The following is a 22723-nucleotide window of genomic DNA, read 5'->3' on the forward strand; positions in this document are numbered from 1 at the left end:
GTAGTAGATCACAGCAGTAGCATGCAGATCTTCAACTATAAAGGTTTACAATATCCCCCCAAAATTGTGTGACAACAATAAGAGTCATTATCAAAGCAATGTAAGCATTAGGACATGCACAGAAAAAAATTGGACTTTTGATTTAGTGGTGTAAATAGGGTCGCTCACAGGTAGTTAGTGGATAGTAATACAATCATTTGTGCTGCATATCTAAAAGATGAGTATTTCTTTCTCTTGTATTTTACAAAATAGCAGAAGCAGCTACAGGTTTTCACATTAGCAACATAACTTGCATAACTTCTTGTGTGCAAAAGTTCACTTCTCAGGTTAAACACATGCACAATACTAAAGAGATGATGTCTCCAGTAAGCATGTATAATAATATGGTAATGCTTTGTAAAGGGCTGTATAACCACAGCCATTGACTATTTACATCCCTTGGGTAATATTATAGGCTGCAGTTGAATTCCCCTATATCTAGTTAATCATCATTGGTCTAGAGCAGGGTCTCCAAACTTTCTAAACAAAGGGTCAGTTTACGGTTCTTCAGATTTTAGGGGGGCCAGAGTGTGGCCAGTGGGAGTATAAAATGTCCTGGCATAAGTGGGGGTAAACTATGCCCCATCTATAAAATTAGGGGGAGGAATAGTGGCCATCACTGGTGTCAGAGGGAGGAATAGTGCCCATTCATTGGCGTCAGCAGGAGAAATAGTAATAGTGCCCCATCACTGGTGTCAGTGGGAGGAATAGTGCCCCATCATTGGTGTCAGCAGGAGGAATAGTGCCCCATAATTGGTGTCAGTGGGAGGAATAGTGCCCCATCATTGGTGTCAGCAGGAGGAATAGTGCCCCATAATTGGTGTCAGTGGGAGGAATAGTGCATAATCAATGGTGTCAGTGGCAATAATAGTGCCCCATCACTGGTGTCAGTGGGAGGAATAGTGTCCCATCATTGGTGTCAGTGGGAGGAATAGTGCTTCATCATTGCTGTCAGTGGGAGGAATAGTGCATCATCATTGCTGTCAGTGGGAGGAATAGTGCATATTCAATAGTGTCAGTGGGATGAATAGTGCCCCATCATTGGTGTCAGTGAGAAGAATAGTGTCCCAATGTTGGTGTCAGTGGGAGGAATAGTTCCCCGAGGGGTGGATAAAGGTGAGCAAAGGTCTAGAGCAACAGTATGTATGAATGAGATATGCCATGTTACTGAGCACAAGTACACCTGCTAAAAATTGACTAAACTCAAACCCGTTAAAATCAGTCTGTATATGCAGTAAAGAATACTTGTTATACTCACTGTAGAACCTAAGGGGTTATTCCTTTACACTGGGTAAAAAGGCACTTAAAGCTGGACATACAGTGTTCAAATTTCAGCCAATTTGTTGGTCAAACAGCTTCTGCATCCACTCAGATGTTCAGGTATTCTGACAGCTGGCAGTGCTGGCTGTCAGAATACAATAGCAGAGCAGAGGGAATTTGTCAGCTGGCTGATATTGTGGACTGGGAATCTGTTAGATTTCTAGCCTGTGGGCTCAACAAAAGAAACCTGTATGTTAGGGTGACTAGACGTCCCCAGTTTCCGGGGACAGTCCCCGGACCACATCTGTCCCCGGATTTGTCCCTGCTTTGCAGGGCTGATCCTGAGCTGGACGGGCAGTTTTCTTGTGGTAGGGGGCCGCATTGGCTGTCAGTCTCACAGTGTGAGAGGTGCCAGTTCCAGCTATGTGCACTATGACTGTGTGCTGCTTGTAGAATGTAGCGCCTTAGCCACCACTCATCCTCCGCATTTGTCAGCGTGATCCCGCCCCAGGGACAGTGACATGACCGCCCTCTCTTCCTATGCCTGCTTCCTCATCCCATCTCTCTTGGTGCAGGGGAGAGAACAGAGCACAGTGTTCCTCCCCTCCACTCCCTCCTGGATGCTGTACTGCAAGGAATTATGGGCAATGTAGGTGGGATTGCCTTTAATAAATTGAGCTACATACTGAGTTTAATGGCCACATGCCAGGAGGAGGCGAGTTTATGATTTAAATTTTGCAGAAAGGTAATTTTTCTCCACTGATGGTAACTGATAGGTTGCAATGATGGGCACTGATGAGGTTGCACTGATGGGTACTGATGAGGTGGCACTGATGGGCACTGATGAGGCTGCAGTGATGGGAACTTATAGGCTGCACGGATGAGGTGGCACTGATGGGCACTGATAGGCTGCACTGATAGGCACTGATGGGCACAGATAGACTGCACTGTTGGGCACTGATGAGGGGACACTGATAGTTTGCAATGATGAGCACTGATAGGCTGCACTGGTGGACACTAATGAGGTGGCACTGATAGGCTTCACTGATGGGCACTGATGAGGCTGCACTGATGAGGTGGCACTGATGGGCACCGATAGGCTGCACTGATGAGACAGCACTGATGGGCACTGATTAGGTGGCACTGATGAGGCCACACTGATTGGCATATATAATTTTAGGAAAATATGCTTATAAAATAGTTTACCATTTGCTAATTCAAAAAAATATATGTCCCCGGATTTCATTTTGAAAATCTGGTCATCTTACTGTATGTGTACGGCCAGCTCTAGCAGTAAGGTTTCTAGTACATTGTTTTCAGGGTAATGCATGAGAACTGGCCAGATATTGCTTTACAAGATAAAGTATGTTTATGTTATGCATTCTAGTATGCGTTACAACATTTCATATAAAAAATAAAAATAGGTAAGCCTAGTAAATGTCTGACATAGTTGATTTAATGTGCATCCTTATTTATGAGAAAACTCAGAGACCACTTTGCTACAGGCCTGTTCTTGTTAAAAAGAAGAGACAGATTGTTTTGTGATAGTCCCTCCTACAAGCCAAGCCTTATATTATTAATAGTATAACAGTGCACACAAGAAACAGCTTGTCTATAATTTATGCCATATGTCACCGCTGTTGCATTGAGACTGCTAGTTCCTCCTCTGGGTAAACATGATCACAAATATAAAAGCAGCATACAGATTGCAGCAACCCACGCCACTATTCAGAAATGATCTTTCACTTATCTACACCATACAGTATTGGAAACAAACATCTCATCGGCAGCACATTGATAGAGTGTTGCGAATGAGTTTAATGCCAACAAGAAGCTAAAGTGACACTAAGGCCCCTTTCACACATGTGCGACTTGTCCTGCGACTTGGGGCTGCAAAGTTGCATGACAGGTCGTACCTCATGATTTGCAATGAGTACTGTTCTTATCTGTGCGACTTCAAGTCGCAGCGACTTCAAAGTAGTCCCTGCACTACTTTAGTCTGACTTTGATGCGAATTGCAGTCTATAGACCTCAAGAATACACAGGCATTGCTTCAAGTCCAGTCAAAGTCACGTCATAAAATCGCCACAAAATTGCGCGACTTTAAGGTCGCACAAGTGTGAAAGGGGCTAAATGATTTTCTTATTCTCCAAAAACCATCCCTACACATCCACTGCTTAAAGTGCATCTAAACCCAAAAACAAAAAAATGGATATATTGCAGTTTTTCAATCATTAATCCGTGTTATTAGACAGTGGCTACATTTGTTCTCCCAATGGTCCCAATGAATGTAGGAATGTAGCCACCTTCTCAAGCTGGATCAAGCTGGATCACAGCAGAAAAAAAAAGGAATTTGAGCAGTGGCTACATTTGTTCTCCCAATGGTCCCAATTAATATAGGAATGTAGCCACCCTCTCAAGCTGAATCGCAGCAGAAAAAAGGAATTTGGACAGTTGGAGGAGGTTGAGAGCACTAGAAGATATATTTTTTTTCAGTGTCACTTTAATCTCAAACTACTGAGTAATTTCAGTCGTTAAAGTAGAACTATAGGCAAAATGTTTTTTTTTTTCATTTTGGATAGTGTAAGGGAGAGTTATAACCCCTGTAATATTTTTTTTCGCCATCTGCGTCCCATTGGGGAGATTTTTCTTCACCTCCTGTCCCATAGCCAAACAGGAAGTGAGAGGAAATCCCTGCAAATTAGGGGAATCCCTTGGGGACCCCCCAGGTCTCCAGAATGTGTGTCCCCATTGCAAGATTTCCCCTCTATTACTTTTCTCTGGACAACCCAAAATTTGGAATTTTCTTTTACTTATCTTCCAATGTCAATGATAATGGTAAACAGGACAAATAGAGAGGGGGAATCTCCTTAACGGGGACACAGGCAGCAATAAAAACTGACAAGGGTTCTAATCCCTCTCCACTCTATCCAAAACAAAACAAAAAAGTTTTGCCTTTAGTTATACTTTACCTGCAGAGATGTATAGTAACGAAGTAGAACTACTTAAGTACTGTACTTAAGTACCGAAATGTGGTATCTGTACTTTCCTAGAGTAGAATTTTTTTCTCCTACTTCTACTTTTACTTTTCTACATTTTTTCGATGATTTCGATACTTCTACTCAAGTATTTTTTTTTTGTGCTGCATAGTTACTCGTTACTTTTAAAAAAATTACCACTGCCAGAACAGTAGATGGCAGGTTGCATAAAGCTCAAAAAAATGTGTATAATGTCATTTGTAAATCAGCGCATACGAAAATAAAGGCTGTGTATAATAAAAGCTGCTATACCAAATCTTTCCAAAAAAAGAAAATATGAAACAAACAAATAAATGGTGCTACAGCGCTTAAAGTGCATCAAGAAACTACTAACAAACACAGGTTAATCATTTGAATAAATCATTTGAAATAATAAGAAACAATATGATGTTCAAACTTTTGACTTTTTTCTTTAATAACTACATAACACAGTACTTGTACTTCTACTTTCAGTACTTGAGTAGAATTTATTTTTCAAAACTATTGGTACTTTTTACTTTTAGTACTTAAGTAGCAAATTTTTTGAAAAAACTACTTGCAATACTTAAGTAAAAAAAATGTTGAATACTTTAGTACTTCTACTTAAGTAACTTTTTCTGCGAGCACTTCCACTTCTACTCAAGTCACTTTTTGATCGAGCACTTGTACTTTTACTCAAGTAGAAATTTCGAGTACTTTATACAAGTCTGTTTACCTGTACCTCTGACCTGACACATCTAAAATGTGTGGAGGATGCTATAGAATACAATGATGCTAAATTCCCACAGAATAACATGTTATGGAATTGATCAGACTTGGGTAAGGGAATCTATCATTCTACAAATTAGTCTACTATTTGTCAAGTTGTGGAAAGTGCTCCTTGGACCGGTCCCCAGCAAAAAGCTGTAAGGCCCCTTACACGTTTCTCATTTCCTTACTTTCTGATGTACTGATCTAGTCCATGTGTGTAATAAACTTAAGAAAAGTATATTCTTTGGAGTTTTGGTGTATTTCTACTTATCCAAGTTGTGGAAATAATAATCTGAATTTTCAAAGCAGCTTTCATAGTGTTCCCCTCAGAGCAAGTTGTAAGAATGTTTCAAATTACACTTAAAGGCATTATACACTTCCAAATGTTTTTGTTACCAGTATAGTGTCGGGTCACACTTATGCGATGCGGGAAGGCTGCGAATTCGCAGCCTGTTCCCACATCTCAAACGCACCCTTGGCAGTTCACACTGCCATATGCGATACGCTGGGGGTGTCAATGAAATCTTAACGACACCCCCAGTTTGATCGCATATCGCAGTGCGATCTTTACAGTTCGCACAGGATCGTATCGCACAAGTGTGAACCACTGTGCGATCCGATCCTGATGCGGCTGAAAAAAAGGGTCATGTGCGACTTTTGTGCAGGTGCAGTGCGAATTTAGCCATACAAAGTGTATGGCTGAATTCGCACCGCACAGCCGATCGCATGTAATGAAGGAGCAGTGCGCTCTGATATTACATGCGATCGCCGCAGCCGCAAGAGTGTGAACCGGCACTTAAGCCCGGATCACACTTGTGCGACAAGTGTTTCGACTTTGAGAGCACAGGTCGCATGGCATGTAACAATCAATATTTCCCAATGAGAGTTGTCTTAACTGGTCCGACTTGTGTCGGTCCAGCTTTTCAAAAGGTTCCTGCACTACTTCAGTCCGACTTGGGTCTGATTTCAGCCCATTGAATTTATTAATCCAAGTCGGATCAGCATCTTAACTAATCCGACTTGTGACATGCGACGTGCTCAGAGGAATCGTTAGCAATGCAAAAGTTATTGAAAAAAAAAACCCACGTGGGGTCCAAAGATTGCAAAGATGCACTACATATACTTTTATTTTGCCTAGACGTACTCCAATGTACAGAGCTTTTGAAATGACAAATTATAATAAGAGATGTGAAAATTCCTATGGTATGATGGGAACTGTTTGTTTTTATCTGTTTTTCCTTACATTGTTCTGGTGTTATGCCATGAGGTTGCACTCATCTCAAAGTTGGATCAAAACAGATTCCATCCATTAAGGTCCCATGGAAGTCAGATCGATGGTGGACTGAAGTTGCAGGGCAAAGTCGTATTGACAGTCGCACAACTTTTATGTCACACCAATGTGAACCAGGCCTTAGTGTAGGTAAATTATCTGCGTTGTTTGTTTGCTTTACCCTGAAAGGGTGTGGCAGCAGTTTGTAGTATCATGGCTAAACGATTCCCCTGTGTCCATGTATTCATTCACCTAGCTTGTGTCTATATTCCAAAGGGGCAAAACCACTTTTTTAGCCACACAGCATCCAATGAATGTACTGCCATGTGTGGGACTCTGTGTCACATTACAATTGTGGGAGTGCTATTGTTACAAAGTTACATAGTAGTTAAGGTTGAATAAAGACAATAGTCCATCCAGTTCAACCTGTGTAGGTGTATGTGTCGGTGTCGATAATTATTTCCCATATCCCTGTATGTTGTGTTCTTTAAGATGCACGTCCAAGAGTCATTTTAAAATATCAATACTCCCCGCTGACACCACCAATTGTAATAAAAAAAAAAACATCTTCCAGCTCACCAGTGAGTTTTCTCTTTCTCTATGAACTCTGCCTGTTTGTGTCTGTGTCAGAATTAATGATTAATTAATAACATTCAAATATGAACATGACCGTATGAAGGAAATACTGTATATTCTTCTAGTGTTTAACAAGCAGGCACAATTTTCATTGATGAAAACTGGTCTGTTCTCTAACGCACATAAGAGACAATCTCTTGATGAGCAGTGTTTAAAGTATATGTAAATCCTAATCCGGGCTTGCACTACCACTAGGCAAATTAGACCTAGGGCGCCTGGCTGCTGGTTTCCCTACTCTCCATCTCCCGCCGCCCCCTGTGCAGCCACTCCGGACCGATCACTGACTGAGTATCAGGGCACCACGCAGTGCAGCGGCAGCACTGAAGGACATTTCCTGACCTGACACTAACTCAGTCTCCTGACAGAATGGTGGCTGTGCATGCCTCTATAATCAGTGACAAACAGCTGTCTCAGAGACTCTCTGGTGCCAGAAGTGGTGATCATCCCTCCAATCAATGCCATCCCAGAGACCAGTACAGCCAGCCAGCTCTGCCTTTCTCTCCTCCCCTTTATCCAGCGGCAGAGCAGAGTCAGGTGAAGAGTAGTGGGTGCTCCATGGTCGGTGCCTTGTGTGACAGCATGAGCCTGGACTGGAGGCACCGCCGCTGAGGCAGGGTTTGTGCCTGAGAGATACAGAGTCGTTGGATGCAGAGGCAGCAGAGCAAAGCTCTGGTGGTGATTGAAGAACACACAGTGACATACATTCTATAACTGTATAGTGTTAGTGTATAAGACTTATCTGTCCTCAGACTCCTCAAATGTGTGATGTCATCCCATCCTCCTTCCCCCCCCCCCTTCCTCGGAATTTAGGTTTCGGAGGGTAGTGATGGCGAACCTTGGCACCCCAGATGTTTTGAAACTACATTTCCCAAGATGCTCAACTACAATGCAGAGTGCAAGAGCATCATGGGAAATGTAGTTCCAAAACATCTGGGGTGCCAAGGTTTGCCATCACTGGTAGGGTGTCAAAAATCCTTGCACCAGCCCCGACTCAAATATTTAGTTAATGTAAACCTTTATTTTGTATTCTTCTAAAAAAAAAAAAACTTTTTATACGTACCTGCTCTTGTAGTGGTTTTGCACAGAGCAGCCCCAATCAGTGGCGTACCAATAGGGGGGGCGGGGGGGCGGTCCGCCCCGGGTGCCACACATTAGGGGGGTGTCAGTGTGTCAGGGAAGATCAGGGTGACACCCGGGGCCGGCCGCCAGACTGCTTCCACCGCGGAGGAGGAGGAACTGTTTAAAGCAGAGAGGATGTGAGAGACTCACTGTCACTCCCGAGCCCTGAATACACAGCGATCGGCGCTGCCGCAGTTTACTATGCTGGTTAATGAGAAGGCGATTGGTTGCTAGGACCGCCTATCAACCAATCACCTGCTCATTAACCAGCATAGTAACTTCTGCAGTTCCCGCCGAGGCGCCGATCGCTGTGTATTCAGGGCTCGGGAGTGACAGTGAGTCTCTCACATCCTCTCTGCTTTAAACAGTTCCTCCTCCGCTCTCCTCCTAAAAATGTAGGGGGGGGGGGCGGGGGGGCTTTGTATTGTAAAGGGGTTATTTTGAGGGGGGCGGGGGGGCTTTGTATTGTAAAGGGGTTATTTTGAGGGGGGGCGGGGGGGCTTTGTATTGTAAAGGGGTTATTTTGAGGGCAGGGGGGGCGGGGGGGCTTTGTATTGTAAAGGGGTTATTTTGAGGGGGGGGTGACTTTGTATTGTAAAGGGGTTCTTTTTTGGGGGGGGGTGGCTTTGTATTGTATAGGGCTTGTATGGGGGGGGCTTTGTATTGTATAGGGGTTCTATGGGGGGGGGGCTTTGTATTGTATAGGGGTTCTATGGGGGGGGGCTTTGTATTGTATAGAGGTTCTATGGGGGGGGCTTTGTATTGTATAGGGGTTCTATGGGGGGGGGGGGCTTTGTATTGTATAGGGGTTCTATGGGGGGATTTATTGTAGAGGGGTTCTATTGGTGGGGGCTTTGTATTGTAAAGGGGTTATATTGGGGGGCTGTGTAATGTAAAGGGTTGTATGGGGGATGGGGCTGTGTAATGTAAAGGGTTCCAATGGGGGGATGTGTAATGTAAAGGGGTCCAGGGGTAAGGGGGCTGTGTAATGTAAAGGGGTCCAGGGGTACAGGGGCTGTGTAATGTAAAGGGGTCCAGGGGTAAGGGGGCAGTGTAATGTAAAGGGGTCCAGGGGTACAGGGGCTGTGTAATGTAAAGGGGTCCAGGGGTAAGGGGGCTGTGTAATGTACAGGGGCTGTGTAATGTAAAGGGGTTCAGAGGTAAGGGGGCTGTGTAATGTAAAGGGGTCCAGGGGTAAGGGGGCTGTGTAATGTAAAGGGGTCCAGGGGTACAGGGGCTGTGTAATGTAAAGGGGTCCAGGGGTACGGGGGCTGTGTAATGTAAAGGGGTCCAGGGGTAAGGGTTCTGTGTAATGTAAAAGGGGGTCTCCATACATTTTACACATGACACGTCAATGTTCGTTGCCTGGGGGGGGGGGGTGCCAGATATAGGATCCGCCCCGGGTGCCAAATGCTCTAGGTACGCCCCTGGCCCCAATCCTCCTCTTCTGAGGTCCCCCACCGGCACTCCTGGCTCCTCCTCTTCGGCAAGTGCTCCCCTGGAAAGCTGCTTCCTATAGGGGCACATATGTGGGCTAACTTGGAAAAACTTGGAAGCTGATTGGTTTCTATGAAGAGCTGCACCAGATTTTGCACTCTAAAGACCATGCTATGAAAGAACAAAGAGACATCTGTTGGCAGTCCAGCCCTAATAACCACATTGCTTGTGTGATGACTTTGTTACACTCCTGCAGATTACACCACTGATCCGTTATCTTAAGAAAGGCATGTGACATTGTTACATAACTGTAGAATATCTAATAATAAAAATCTTGAAATGATAAAGTCAACCCGAATAGACAGGATGGAAATGAAAAGATTATTCTAAACCACACTTGTGTTTGTGATAAAACTTTTCTAGCCTCGTGTGAGCATATAAAAGTTAGTCCACACACCAAATGTCATTTTCATTGCTGTCACATCCATGGTACAGAAAATTTTCCTGCATGGATGATGCCTTCTGGCCAGCTCATTCACTATTTTTTCACCTCACATACACAGCTATTTTTCTTCTCCAGCACACACATCTGTTAAAGTGTATGTATAGGCTTTTTTTTTCTATTTTTTATCCCACTCGGTTTATTAAACTTGTCTGTCTGGTCTGAGGTGCAAACTGCGCTGGAGTGACTGGATCAGTCACTGGTCAAGGGTGAGTGATTGTGTGGCCAAAGGGGAAGCCATCCCTTCCAGTGGGTCATGCTCAACAGTGGATAGTGGTGGTGGACCTTCTCACTGGCTTGGGCTGCTACTTTTCTGATATGGCCTTGTAGTCATTTCAGCGAGAAGACTTGGGTAAGAAAGAAGGAGCACAGAGTGTCCAGAAAACTGCAACTTTAGACGTATGGTTCAAAAGGCATTTATTGTAGGTGTAAACATATACATGAAGCCAACACTTTTCCTGCTCATCCCATCCCACTCCCATTGATTAACAATAAACACCTTTTCCTGCCACTTACCTCTGCCGCCTCCTTCTCCCTCCCACCAGCCCTCCATCTCTCCTCTATTTGCCAGCCTTCATCCTCATTTTTTATTTTTCTGCCACCAACATCACTGACCCCCCCCCCCCGAGCCCTCTTCCTCCCCCACCTTACTCAAAGCCATTCCCCATATCAGTTCCTAAGGCCCACTAACATCATCACCCCACAACACCCTCCTCCCCCCAATTTTGGGAACATGTTGGATTGATGTATATGTTTACACCTGCAATAAACGTCTTTTGAACCATAAATCAGTTTTCTGGACACTGGGAGCTTCTTTGAGATGAGAAATCCAACATTTTTTTGTTTTTACCAGAACTTGTTCACTTGGGTGATTGTAAATCTTCCTACTGTTATAGTGACAACGGTCTATGAATAAAATTTCACTCAATTTGTAGATTTTTTCTCTCATTTCCTGTTGTGTCTCCAAAGCTCCCCAAATGCATTAACCACTTAAGCCCTGGAAGATTGTACCCCCTTCCTGACCAGGGCCTATTTTGCGATTCGGCACTGCGTGAATTTAACGGACAATTGCGCAGTCATGTGACGCTGTACCTAAACGAATTTGACGTCCTTTTTTTCCCACAAACAGAGCTTTCTTTTGGTGGTATTTGATCACCTGTGCGATTTTTTGATCATGCGCTATAAACAAAAAAAGAGCGTCAATTTTGCAAAAATAACAATATTTTTCACATTTTTTTATATGATATTGTCAAAAAAAAAAATTAAAAAATCTAAATGTTTTAACATTTTAGGCCAATTTGTTTTATGCTACATATTTTTGGTAAAAAAAATCGCAAAAAGCGTATTTTGATTGGCTTGCACAAAAGTTATTGCGTTTACTAACTAAGGGAAAGATTTTTGTAATTTTTGTTGTTTTTTTTTTTAACGCGTAATGGCGCCGATCTGCGATTTTTTTTGCGGTACTGCGACATTGCGGCGGACAGATCGGACTCTTGACTGACATTTTTGACACTTTTGGGGTTACCAGTGACATTACTACAGTAATCAGTGCTATACATATGCACTGTTACTGTTAAATGACACTGGCAGTGAAGGGGTTAACTTTTTTGGAGAGGGAGGGGTTAAGTGTGTCCCTAGGAGCGTGTTTCTAACTGTGATTGGCTGTGGCTTGAGGTGTAGGAACAGTGATCAACGGTCCTACATAGTAGAACTGTATGATCACTATTCTTACACAGGGGAGAATGACAGGCGGCTTGTTTACATTAGCCGCCTGCCTTTCTCCCGCTCTAACGGACGATCGCGAGTGACCGGCAGACTTTGGGTCCGCCGGTCACTTGCGCGGGGGGGTCCGTGAGCGAGCGGGAGTGCGCATCCGGCGGCGCGCTCGCTCCCCAGAGCCTCACAGGCTAGTGGCGTACCCATACGTCACTTTGCCTGTGAGGGGCTGACTGCCGCAGTATATGTACTTGCCGCGGTCGGGAAGTGGTTAAGACAGAAAAAAAAAATAGATTTACAGTGCCTTACACCCTTCATCTTTCTATCCAAAACTACATAAAGTTTTGGCAGTACTGTGCTTTTAAACCAGGTGTAATTTAGGCCAGGTTAAATTCTGGCCTGGATTTCTGGTCAGGTAGCCCACCTTCTCTCCAAACCACAAAGGACAGAGAACCAGATTCCTGTCAAAACCTAATTACATCTAGAGCCTACAAAAACTGCCACAGCCTAGGCAGGTACATTTTAAAGCAGATCATCTCCCAGGTCACCTGGGGCTGTTTGTCAAAGTAGTTATTGGAAGCCTATTGAAGTGTCTTTAATGACAAAAGCAAACATTTCTGCTTGAAGCAGCCCACAGATACAGCTACCAGAAGCACCAGTCTGGAATTTATGTGTATGCCAGATGGCTAGTCCAGGCTATTAGATGCCATTAAACATAAGTACAATGTGTTTTTTACATAAAATAAGCAAAGTACCGGATTTGTCTGAAATCATATTAAAAATAAGACTATAGTTAAAGCTGGGGGCATTGCTAGTGTTGAGCACCCAGTGCACTTGCCCAGCATCTCCTGTAAGGTGCCCCAGGTAATGACACTACAATCCCCAGACACTGCTACCACCAGCATTACATTTTTCCCAGTGCGACTGCCTGTCACAGAGCCAAGGAAAGCTTCCTCTAGGCTCCTCCTTGGCTTTGCAGAGGATGGGGGGAGAAAATTACTCCTGAGAGGGTGAGAGGATTTATGCTGGGGTTTTTTTTGCTGAGGGGTAGCAGCTGATTAATGCTAGATGGTGGATTGAGGGAAGGGATATGATGGTGGATGGAGGGAGGAAAGGATTTGTGCTAAGAGGGTGAAGTTGGGGTGGGGGGGAAGAGGAAGGATTTGAGGGGAGAGGATTTGTGCTGGGAGGGGGGATTTGGTGGGGTCAGGATTTCTGTTTGGGGGGTATATTATTTATGCTGGGGAGGTGAAATTTGGGGGAGAATAGATGATATGTGCTTAGGGGTGGGGGCAGATTTATGCTAAAAGGGAGGCTTTAGCGGAGGGAGAATTTGTTTTGGGGAGGTTGTGCTGGAGGGTGGGAGATTAATAATGATCCAAGGTGGATTGGGGGGAGAATTTCTGCTGGGGGGGGGGGATTTGGGCTAGGAGAGTAAAGTTGGGGGGGGGGTCGATATGTGCTAAGAGGAGGGATTAAAGGGGAGAGGATTTTTGCTGGGTGAGGGGGTTTGGACGAGGGAAAACTGGTGCTGGCAGGGGATATTTGGGGGGGGGGGGCTTTATGTTGGGGGAGAGGATTTGAGCTAAGAAGGCAATTTGGGAAAATATGATTTGTGATAGGAGGTGAGATTTGGGAGAGGGAGATGATTAAGACCTGGGGAAAGGATTGGGGGGGAGCGATTTTTGCTGGGAGGGGAAATTTGAGGGGAAGGATTAGTGCTGGAGGGGGTTTGAGGGAAGAGAGGATTTGTCCTGGGATGGAGAAATTGTGCTGGTGGAAGGTTTGGTGAGTGAGAGGATTTGTGCTGGGGGGGGGGGGGGTAATTGGGAGGAAACGGGTTAGTACTGAGGAGGAGGGCATTTTAGGGAGGAGAGGATTCTTGATAGCAGAGGGAATATGGGGAATATTTGTGCTGGGAGGTGGAATTAGGTGTGAGAGGATTTAGTGCTGGTGGGGGGATTTGGGTGGGGGAATTCTGCTAGGAGGTGGATTTGGGAGGGGGGGGGGGGGCGGATAGGGCTGGGTGTGGGGATTTGGAAGGGGTGGTGATAGGATTTGTGTAGTGGTGGAGAGGATTTTTGCTTAGAGGCGGTATTTGGAGGGAGAGGATTAGGGCTGGAGGATTTGGGAGGAAAAGAGGTTTTGTGCTGGGAGGAACAATTTGTTCTGAGAATTTGTGCTGGGCAAGAAAAGGTTTGGGGAGTGAGATTGTTTGTGCTGGGGGAAATTGGGATAGGGGAGGATTTGTGCTGGGGAATAAGGAGGAGCCATAAATTATTTCTATGGCTCGCTGAAGAAAATAAAAATAATAATTAATGGCCATCTTGGGAATTTGCACACCTTTAATTTGATGCACCTGGAATGTGTTTATCTAATTTAAACTAAAGAGGGCCACACACTATTAGAATTTTGTGTGAAAATACTGTTTGATTTTCCAATCGTTAGTAGGGTAAACTCAACAATAAGCGTTTTCTACCATAATGAAAAAAACTTCAATGAAGCATTCATTGTTCAGGAAATTCCATTCATTCCAAAATCAAATGTTAAAGAGGAAGTAAAGCCAGTGATTTTTTTTGTTTTGTTTTTTGTCCCCTGAAAAGTAAATGCTTAATGTACTAGTATGCATTGCATATGAGCAAATTATGTGACACTTACCTTCAAACTAAGCCCTTGTCGCCCCCACTGGAGGCCACATCCATCTTCACCCGTCTTCCTTCTGGGTCTGGGGACTCCGGCTATGCTACTGGCGCGTGCGCGCGGGAGCCGCTGGTCAAGGCACGGGGCCCTGAAGAAACCGCATTGGGCGGCCGTTCCTTCAGAGCTCATGCGCCGATGATGTCATCGGCGCACTATACATTGAATATCTCCTAAATGGTGCAAGTTTAGGAGATATTTACAATACCTATAGGTAAGCCTTATTACATAAGTTTTCCATCTTGTAAGCCTGAGAGAAGTTGATCTAGCAACTGACTTCTGTCAAACAGGGACAACCACACATTGACTAGTCCCTGCTGACCGGTAGAATTTCAATTAGTCTATGGCCAGTTTGCCAGTTTATGAGTTGAGCTGGGTTTAAAGCTGGGTACACATGATCAGAATATCATACAAAAATATCGCTTTCGAAGCGATCGTACGATAATGTGATCGTTAGTACACAGCATTCTTCCGAAATTTTCGAAAAGCTTCCAAAGGGACAACAAAGAAATTTTTTCTCGTACAATACCAGATCGTACAATTTTCATTTATAGTACAGTTTTCCTCTGAAAATCAATACAAATACACCACAACACATTACATCACTTCCAAATTTTTATTCTATCCTAAGAGAATTGTCGTCGTTTAGTAACCTATTCGTTATGGAGACTAGCATGCAAAAAAAAAACAAGGCTTTAATTTTACACAGGCTTTTTTTTTTTTTTACCTTTTTCATTGTTTACTTCAACTTTATCTACTTGTTTCACTTCAACTTTATCTCCTCGTTTCACCTGAAACCAGATAAACAATCTTAATGACATACTGAAATCCACCCAAGTTTAAGAGCACATGAAACTGCAAACCTTGTAATAGCGAGTGAAATTAATATTTACATTTAAAAAACATTAACACTGAATAAATCCACAAAAATCTGTAAATTTTAGTTCATTTTGATCAAAAAGCAAAATAAAAAATAAAAAAACTTCATTGACATCAGATGTTAATTTTGATGTCAAATTTCAATTTCGTTTTAGTCATAGTCTTTTGATTAAAATGTCATTTTAGTTTTACAGTAGTTGTATGTCAGCCATCTGAATTGTTTTAGTTGTAGTCGAATTTTAGTCAACTAAAATCCCCAGTACATTTTAGTAGACTAAAATCAAATGGGTTTAAACTGTAATGCATTATTTAAGCATTTCTCTATAATTTCCAAACTCATTATTTACTCCTGGAGTAAGAATCTAATAACATGTTTTTAAGGTTTGGACATGCATTACAGACACAGATGTATTTATTGGTAGTACTTATATAGCACTGTCAAGTTATAGCACTGTGCAACTACACATATATATTGCATGATCACATCAGTCCCTGCCCTCGAGGAGCCTATAGTCTAAGGTCCATAACTCACATTCATACATACACATACTAGGGCCAATTTACCCAACAGCATGTCTTTGGAGTGTGGGAAAAAAACCCATGCAGGCACAGAGAGAACATGAAAACTCCAGGCAGGTAGTGCCATGGTTAGGATTTGAACCGACTACCCTAGTGCTGCTAGGCAGCAGTGCTAACCACTTAGCCACTGTGACATATAGCCAGTGTTGATTATGTCAAATTTAATTTTAGTTTTAGTCATAGTCTAGATTAAATGCCATTTTATTTTAAGTGGTATTTTAGTAGTCTAAATGTTCTTGTTTTAGTCATATTTTAGTCGACTAAAATAGTGTTTCGTCTATGAAATTAACACTGATTGACATCTAGGGGTTGGTTTACTAAAGACAAATGCAGTTGCACTTTGCAAAGTGCAGTTGCTCTAGAGCTTAGCAAATGATACAAAGCTTCACATTACAAGGAATACCCAATCACATGCAAGAAATTTTTTTAAAAAAACAGCATTTTTGCTTGCACATGATTGGATGATGGAAGTCAGTAAAGCTTCCCCCAATTCACCAAGCTCTGGAGCAACTGCACTATTTAGGGTCCAACTGTACTTGCAAAGTGCATAGTCTATTATTTGCCTTAAGTACAGTAAATCAACCTCCAAATGTTTTCCCCTCTGTTCTTACACAACAAAGCTACAAAATTTGTTCAAATATGAACAAAGTTTGAGAGTAATAGGAAATGTATTTATTGCTACTTCTTCTACAGTGGTTGTTTGTTTGCAATGAATACACTAATCTGGGGCAGGGGTTCAGGAAAACATGCCCGCACACTCAGAAAATGCCAGTCTGCAAATATGATGTTGCTGTTGGTGAGAGATGGGGGTGTGTTGGTGGATGCAGTGTCCTAACTCACAGGGGCTTCTGCACACTGAGATCAGACATTCCCCCGGTGTCCTGCATTGCCGGTTAAAAGAGAAAATTGAAAGGGATTGTAAATAAAAAGCCTTGGAATTCCCCAGTGAGAAATATTGTTTTTCCTACAGCTCACCTGAAGAATCCATTTCTTGGAGTACATCATGGGACACAGAGCCATATTCATTACTATATGGGTTATACACCACCTATAGGTGAATGGACACTGGCAACCAATGAGACAGGAAGTCCTCTTATATAACCCCTCATACACAGGAAGTACCTCAGTTTTGTAGCAAGCAATAAACATGACATACAAGAGGGAAGGGACCTCTGTGTCCTGTGATGTACTCCAAGAAATGGATTTTACAGGTAAGCTGTAGGAAAAATCCATATTTCTTTTTTATACATCACGGGACACAGAGCCATATTCATTACCATATGGGACGTCGCATAGCAATTCACTTGAGGGGATAGGGACACCATAAATACCGCCATCAGACAAGTAAAAGTTGGAACCTTCCCTTTCAAACCATATGCCTGGATAATAACCTGGCAAATACATTGAGAAATTATAGACTTAGATGCTGCCTGCCTTTTCCTGGGCTGATCTGGCAGCATGAACAAAATGTCGGTCTTTCGAACCTGAGCTGACCTTTTCAAGTAAATCCTGAATGCACGTACTACATCAAGAGAATGTAATAAGATTTCCTCTGCTGTTTGAGAATTTGGAAAGAAGGAAAGAAGTATAATGTCCTGATTCAAATGAAAAACGGACACCACCTTGGGCAAAAAACCTGGGTGTGGACGTAGAATCACTCTATCTTGATGTAAAATCAAGAATGGTTCTTTACAAGAAAGAGCTGCTAGTTCTGATACTCTTCTGGCTGAAGTTATCGCAATCAAAAAGACCAATATTCTGGTCAAAAGAACCAGGGGAATACTCCCCATGGACTCAAAAGGCTGTTTCTGTAAAATTGCCAGTACCAAATTCACAAGGACACAATGGTGGCTTCACTGGTGGAAGCATTCATAATACCTCTTGAACGAAGGTTTGAACCAAGGTATATGAAGCGATCGGTCTCTGGAAAAAAACTGATAAGGCTGAAATTTGACCCTTAATAGTGCCTAAGGCTAATTTCATATCTACCCCTACTTGCAAGAAGGCTAGAATTCTCCAGACAATATATTTGCGGGGATGCCATTTCCTGGCCTCACACCAGGTAATGTAAGATTTCCAGACTCTGTAATAAATGCCTCTAGAGACTGGTTTTCTAACATTTATCAGGGTAGAAACTGCAGGGCCAGATATACCCCACTCTTTGAAAATCAAGGCTTCAATAGCCAAGCCGTCAATTTTAAAGACTGTAAAGCAGAGTGGAATTTCAGACCTTGAGAAAGCAGGTCCGGACGCAGTGGAAGAACCCAAGGCCTTGACACTGCCAATTTTTAAATTTGTGCATACCAAAACCTTCTCGACCTTTGCTAGAGCTACCAGGATTACTGGTTTCCCCTCTAACTGGATTTTGCATAACAGATACAGCAGCAGCTGAACCAGAGGGAATGCATAGATCAGGGAAAACTTCTCCCAAGGAGTCACCAAGGCATCTACTCCAACTGCCAATGGATCCTTGGTCCTGGACACAAATCTCTTCAACTTGTCGTTGAACCTGGATGCCAATAGATCTACATCTGGGACCTCCCAGCATTGGCAGATCAATGCAAAGATTTCGGGGTGTGGGGACCATTCTCCCGGAAACATCTGTTGACGACTTAGAAAGTCTGACTGCCAGTTTTCTATTCCTGGAATGAAAACCGCTGATAGGTATAGCATGATATCCACCTCCTTCTGGGCTGACTGACTTTTGGTGCCTCCCTGATGGTTAATATAAACCACAACTGTGGCATTTTCAGATTGTACCCTGCCAGGGTAATCCTGATGTCTGGGCATCCAGTACTTTAAAGCCTGATAAACTGCTCGGATTTCCAAGACATTGATGGGACGAATCTTTTCTACCCCAGACTACTTTCCCTGGACAGTGGCTTCCTCCAGAACTGCTCCCCAGCCTGAGACTGGCATTTGTAGTCACTACTCTCCAGACTACTGGAAGAAAAGAATTCCCTTTCGCCCAATTTCTGGTCATCATCATCAACCACCAACTTAGACTCTGATGTTCTCTTGGTACCAGAGACATGCATCAGTCTAGGGAATGGACTTTTCTGGTCCATGCTGACAGAATGTTGTTCTGTAAAGGTCTGGCATGGAATTGAGCATAGGGAACTGCTCTGAATGAGGATACCATCTTCCCTAATAACCTCATGCAAAGACGTACCGAAGGACACTTGCCTTCTTATGGAACGAACCAGATTCTTCAGGTCTGTGATCTTAATTAAAAGGCAAGAATATCTTTGCCTGCATTGTGTCCACAAGGAAACCCAGATATTCTAGACGCTGGAATGGCTGTAATGCTGACTTTGTCTAATTCAGAATCCAGCCCAGACATTCTAAGAATTGAACTGTCTGAAAAACATTATAGCTTAGAGCCGAAGCCGATCGATCTATTAGTAATAGATCATCTAAGTATCCTATCTCTGATATCCCTTGAGACCTTAGAATGGTCAATACTGGAGCTAGGATCTTTGTGAACACTCTTGGAGCCGTGGCCAACCCGAAGGGCAGGGCCACAAACTGAAAATGACGGTTTTCTACTGCAAAGCGTAAAAACTTTTGATGGGCCTGAAAAATAGGCACATGAAGGTATGCATCCTTGATGTCTATGGGTGCTAGAAATTCTATCCCTGCAGGGAGGCCATAACTGAGCAAACTGACTCCATTTGGAAAGTACGAAAGTTTAGAAAACTGGTTCAGAGCTTTGAGATCCAGAACAGGTCTCACGTCTACCTTTGGCTTGGGGACTACGAAAAGTTTTGAGTAAAAACCACTGAATCTATCGTCCTCCGAAACCTCTGTGATCACTCTTTGGGACCTTAAATGGTCCAGAGCCAGAAAGATAGATCTTCTTTTTAGAGGATCTGCAGGTATGTTTGATTTTTCAAACCGAAGATGCCGGAACACCCAAAATTCTAGTTCGTATCCGTGCGAGATAGTGGAAATAAACCAGTTGTCCTGAATTATTTATACCCAGACCTTAGAGAACCGTAGCAGCCTTCCCCCTACCCGATTGAGTGGGGATGCCCCTTCACAAGGCAGGCTTAGAGGTAGACTTGGTAGATCTCTGGGCTCAGGGTTTCTTCTGCTCTTGCCCTAAAGGCTTGGTTTAGATCCAGATGACTGGGGCCGTCACAATTGCCTGGGATTAGAAGTAGTCTCAGTGCTGGGAATATTAAAAGAAGAACGTTTGCTTTTCCTCTTAACAGGTAGCAATGAACTCATCCCCCCTGAAATGTTTTGGATATTTTTATTCAGATGATCACCAAATAGGCGTTCTCCATGAAAAGGAAAGCCAGCCAGCAACTTTTTACACCATAGTTCCGCAGACCAGCTTTTTAGCCATAGGATTTTGTGCATATGCACTGTTAAAAGAGCAAACAGTGACATTTGTTGTATTGAGTCTTTAAGAGCATCCACTGCAAAACATAAAGTGCAAGGTAGATCTGTCAAATCTTCCACAGACTCTCTTTGAGAAGGAACCATCCTGCAAACTCACTTACGGTCTTTTAAAGACTGACAAACTCCTATAGCTGCTATTGCTGGTTGTATCGCAGACCCTGCAACAGCAAAGGAGGCCTTTAGCAAAGATTCCAACTTCTTATCAGCTGGATCTTTAAAAATCTGGGCATTATCCACAGGACAAGTTAAACTTCTTCTTTGAAATAACATAAAAAATGTGGAGAGCTTCTCCACCGTGACCATCACCTTTAAGACACTGGCGAAAAATCTGAGGTACTTCCTGTATAGGAGGGGTTATATAGGGGCACTTCCTGTCTGATTGGTTGCCAGTGTCCATTCACCTAAAGGTGGCGTATAACCCATATGGTAATGAATATGGCTCTGTGTCCCATGATGTACGATAAAGAAATATGTTTTACAACATAACTGTGCAGAACTGTCAGAAATATAAACAGAACATTACTGGAATGGCTACAGATCAGCTTTAACATTATACTATTTATTTAGGTACCACAGATTTCCTTCATGAGATTTTCTTGTCTACATGATAGGTACATTTAACAGAGAGCGGTGATGGGTAATTTTTATTGCTGTTTAGAGTAAGTCCACCCAGGGCTGCTGTTAGAAATCACGTACAGCCTCTCTGACAACAACCACTCCTCGGAAAATATCAAAACAATATTATCGCTAAAAATATACAAAAAGCATAAATATCATTATTAGCAGACAGAAACAAGACATAACTTACAAAATTCCTGTTGAATCTAAAAAATAAAACATATAGATACTATATAACATACAACATATAACATACATATAACATACAGTATATATAAGGCTCTGTGTGTGAGTGTGAGTGTGTGTGTGGGAGGGAGAGGAGGGGAAGGCAACAGCACTGCTGCGTGTGTGTGTGTGTGTGTGTGTCAGAGGGAGGGGGTTAGCCAGGGGGTCCAGCATCAGAAGGAAAGGAAACCTGCACAGGAGGGGTGATTGGTGCAGTGGGGGGCGGCATTTGCTGGAACCAATCCCTTGCAGTTCCAGCTGAAACCTGGCAGTAGGGAGAGGAGAAGCCAGGTTTCAGCTGCTGTGGGGGGGAGGGGGGGCTACAGAGGATTGGTTTTAGGAAACACTGGCCCCACCGATAAGATTACCCCCTCCTGCATGGACCCTCCTGTTGAACTGATGAGGCCCAGGCCCCATGCAGTAGGACCATTGGTACCCCCTTATCAGCAGCCGTGAGTTCACCAATTTCACTGGAGAAGAGAAATTCTTATTATTATACAGGATTTATTTAGCACTAACAGTTTGCACAGTGCTTTACAACGTTAGGCCAAACAGTACAGTTACAATACAGTTCAATAAAGGAGGAATCAGAATTTGGTCCCTCATATTACAGACAATGGCTTTCAGTATTACCATTTAGCCATTGGACTTTTTAAAGTCCTTATAAACCTTTCTATCCATTTGTTGCACAGTACACACAGCTAGAAGGGAATCAAATCTTCACATTAATTTTGATTTGAATTCAAACATTGGGCATGTGGCATGGCATTGTACAGGTTAATGCATGACCTCTAAAGTGTGAGCCCTAGTGGCCATAATGCAATATTTTCCTTAAATGCTTTAGTCAGGAAAATACTACATTATGGCCACTAGATATAGCTGACAGTCATAGGTAATTATTACTGAGATTATTCATGATGGTTGTCTGAATGCTGAGACATATGTGCACCTATTTATTTTATTTTTTATAAATAGGTGTGGTGAGTGATTCATGTGCAATGACTCCAACATACAGATTCTGTTAAATGTGCACCACAACACAGTGCTGAGGTGTACACAGACCCATTCCACACAAAGTTTTTTTACTGTTAGTGTAGCTTATTTGTTGCTATGCATAATTCAACTTTGGACCTTGACATTGATTTTTATATGGTTCCTAATAAATAGGTAAACATCATTTTAAGCAAGACCTCCCTTCAAAGACATGAAATGACAATTACCTGATTTGGTTTACATTCTCCTGTCTGTGGGCACCCCCTGAGGATGACAGCCTACTGTTGTGGAGACATTACATTGTGCAAGTTAGCAAATCTTTGGCAGGCCATAGATGGTTTGAATCTCGACCGGTTCAGCAGGAACCAGCCAAGTTTTGAACCGTGTATTGGCAGGCTGATCTATCAACTTGGGTAAAACCCGTATGACGGGTTTTACCTGCGATTATCGATAGCGGCTGGTATAGCCTCTAGGAATAATCACTGTCTTCTCCTGGCTGGGACCACTTCCCTCGCTCTTCCTTGCCAGGAGAAGACAGTGGTCCAGCAGGAGGGATTCCCGCTTCAACACTGTCCG

At 43.2% G+C, this 22723-nt stretch overlaps 1 protein-coding gene across 1 annotated transcript in view; it reads right to left on the minus strand.

Moving 5' to 3' along the window:
* The window catches only part of SH3D21 (SH3 domain containing 21), a 217924-nt gene that overhangs the window by 88399 nt on the left and 106802 nt on the right, over nt 1-22723 (minus strand). The window contains exon 7 of the mRNA XM_082246910.1: nt 15171-15234. Within this exon, the coding sequence (XP_082103036.1) occupies nt 15171-15234 (64 nt within the window). The remainder of the gene's footprint in view (nt 1-15170; nt 15235-22723) is intronic.

This window comes from Pelophylax lessonae, assembly GCF_965119305.1.
Source record: "Pelophylax lessonae genome assembly, chromosome: 2".
NCBI lineage: Eukaryota > Metazoa > Chordata > Amphibia > Anura > Ranidae > Pelophylax > Pelophylax lessonae.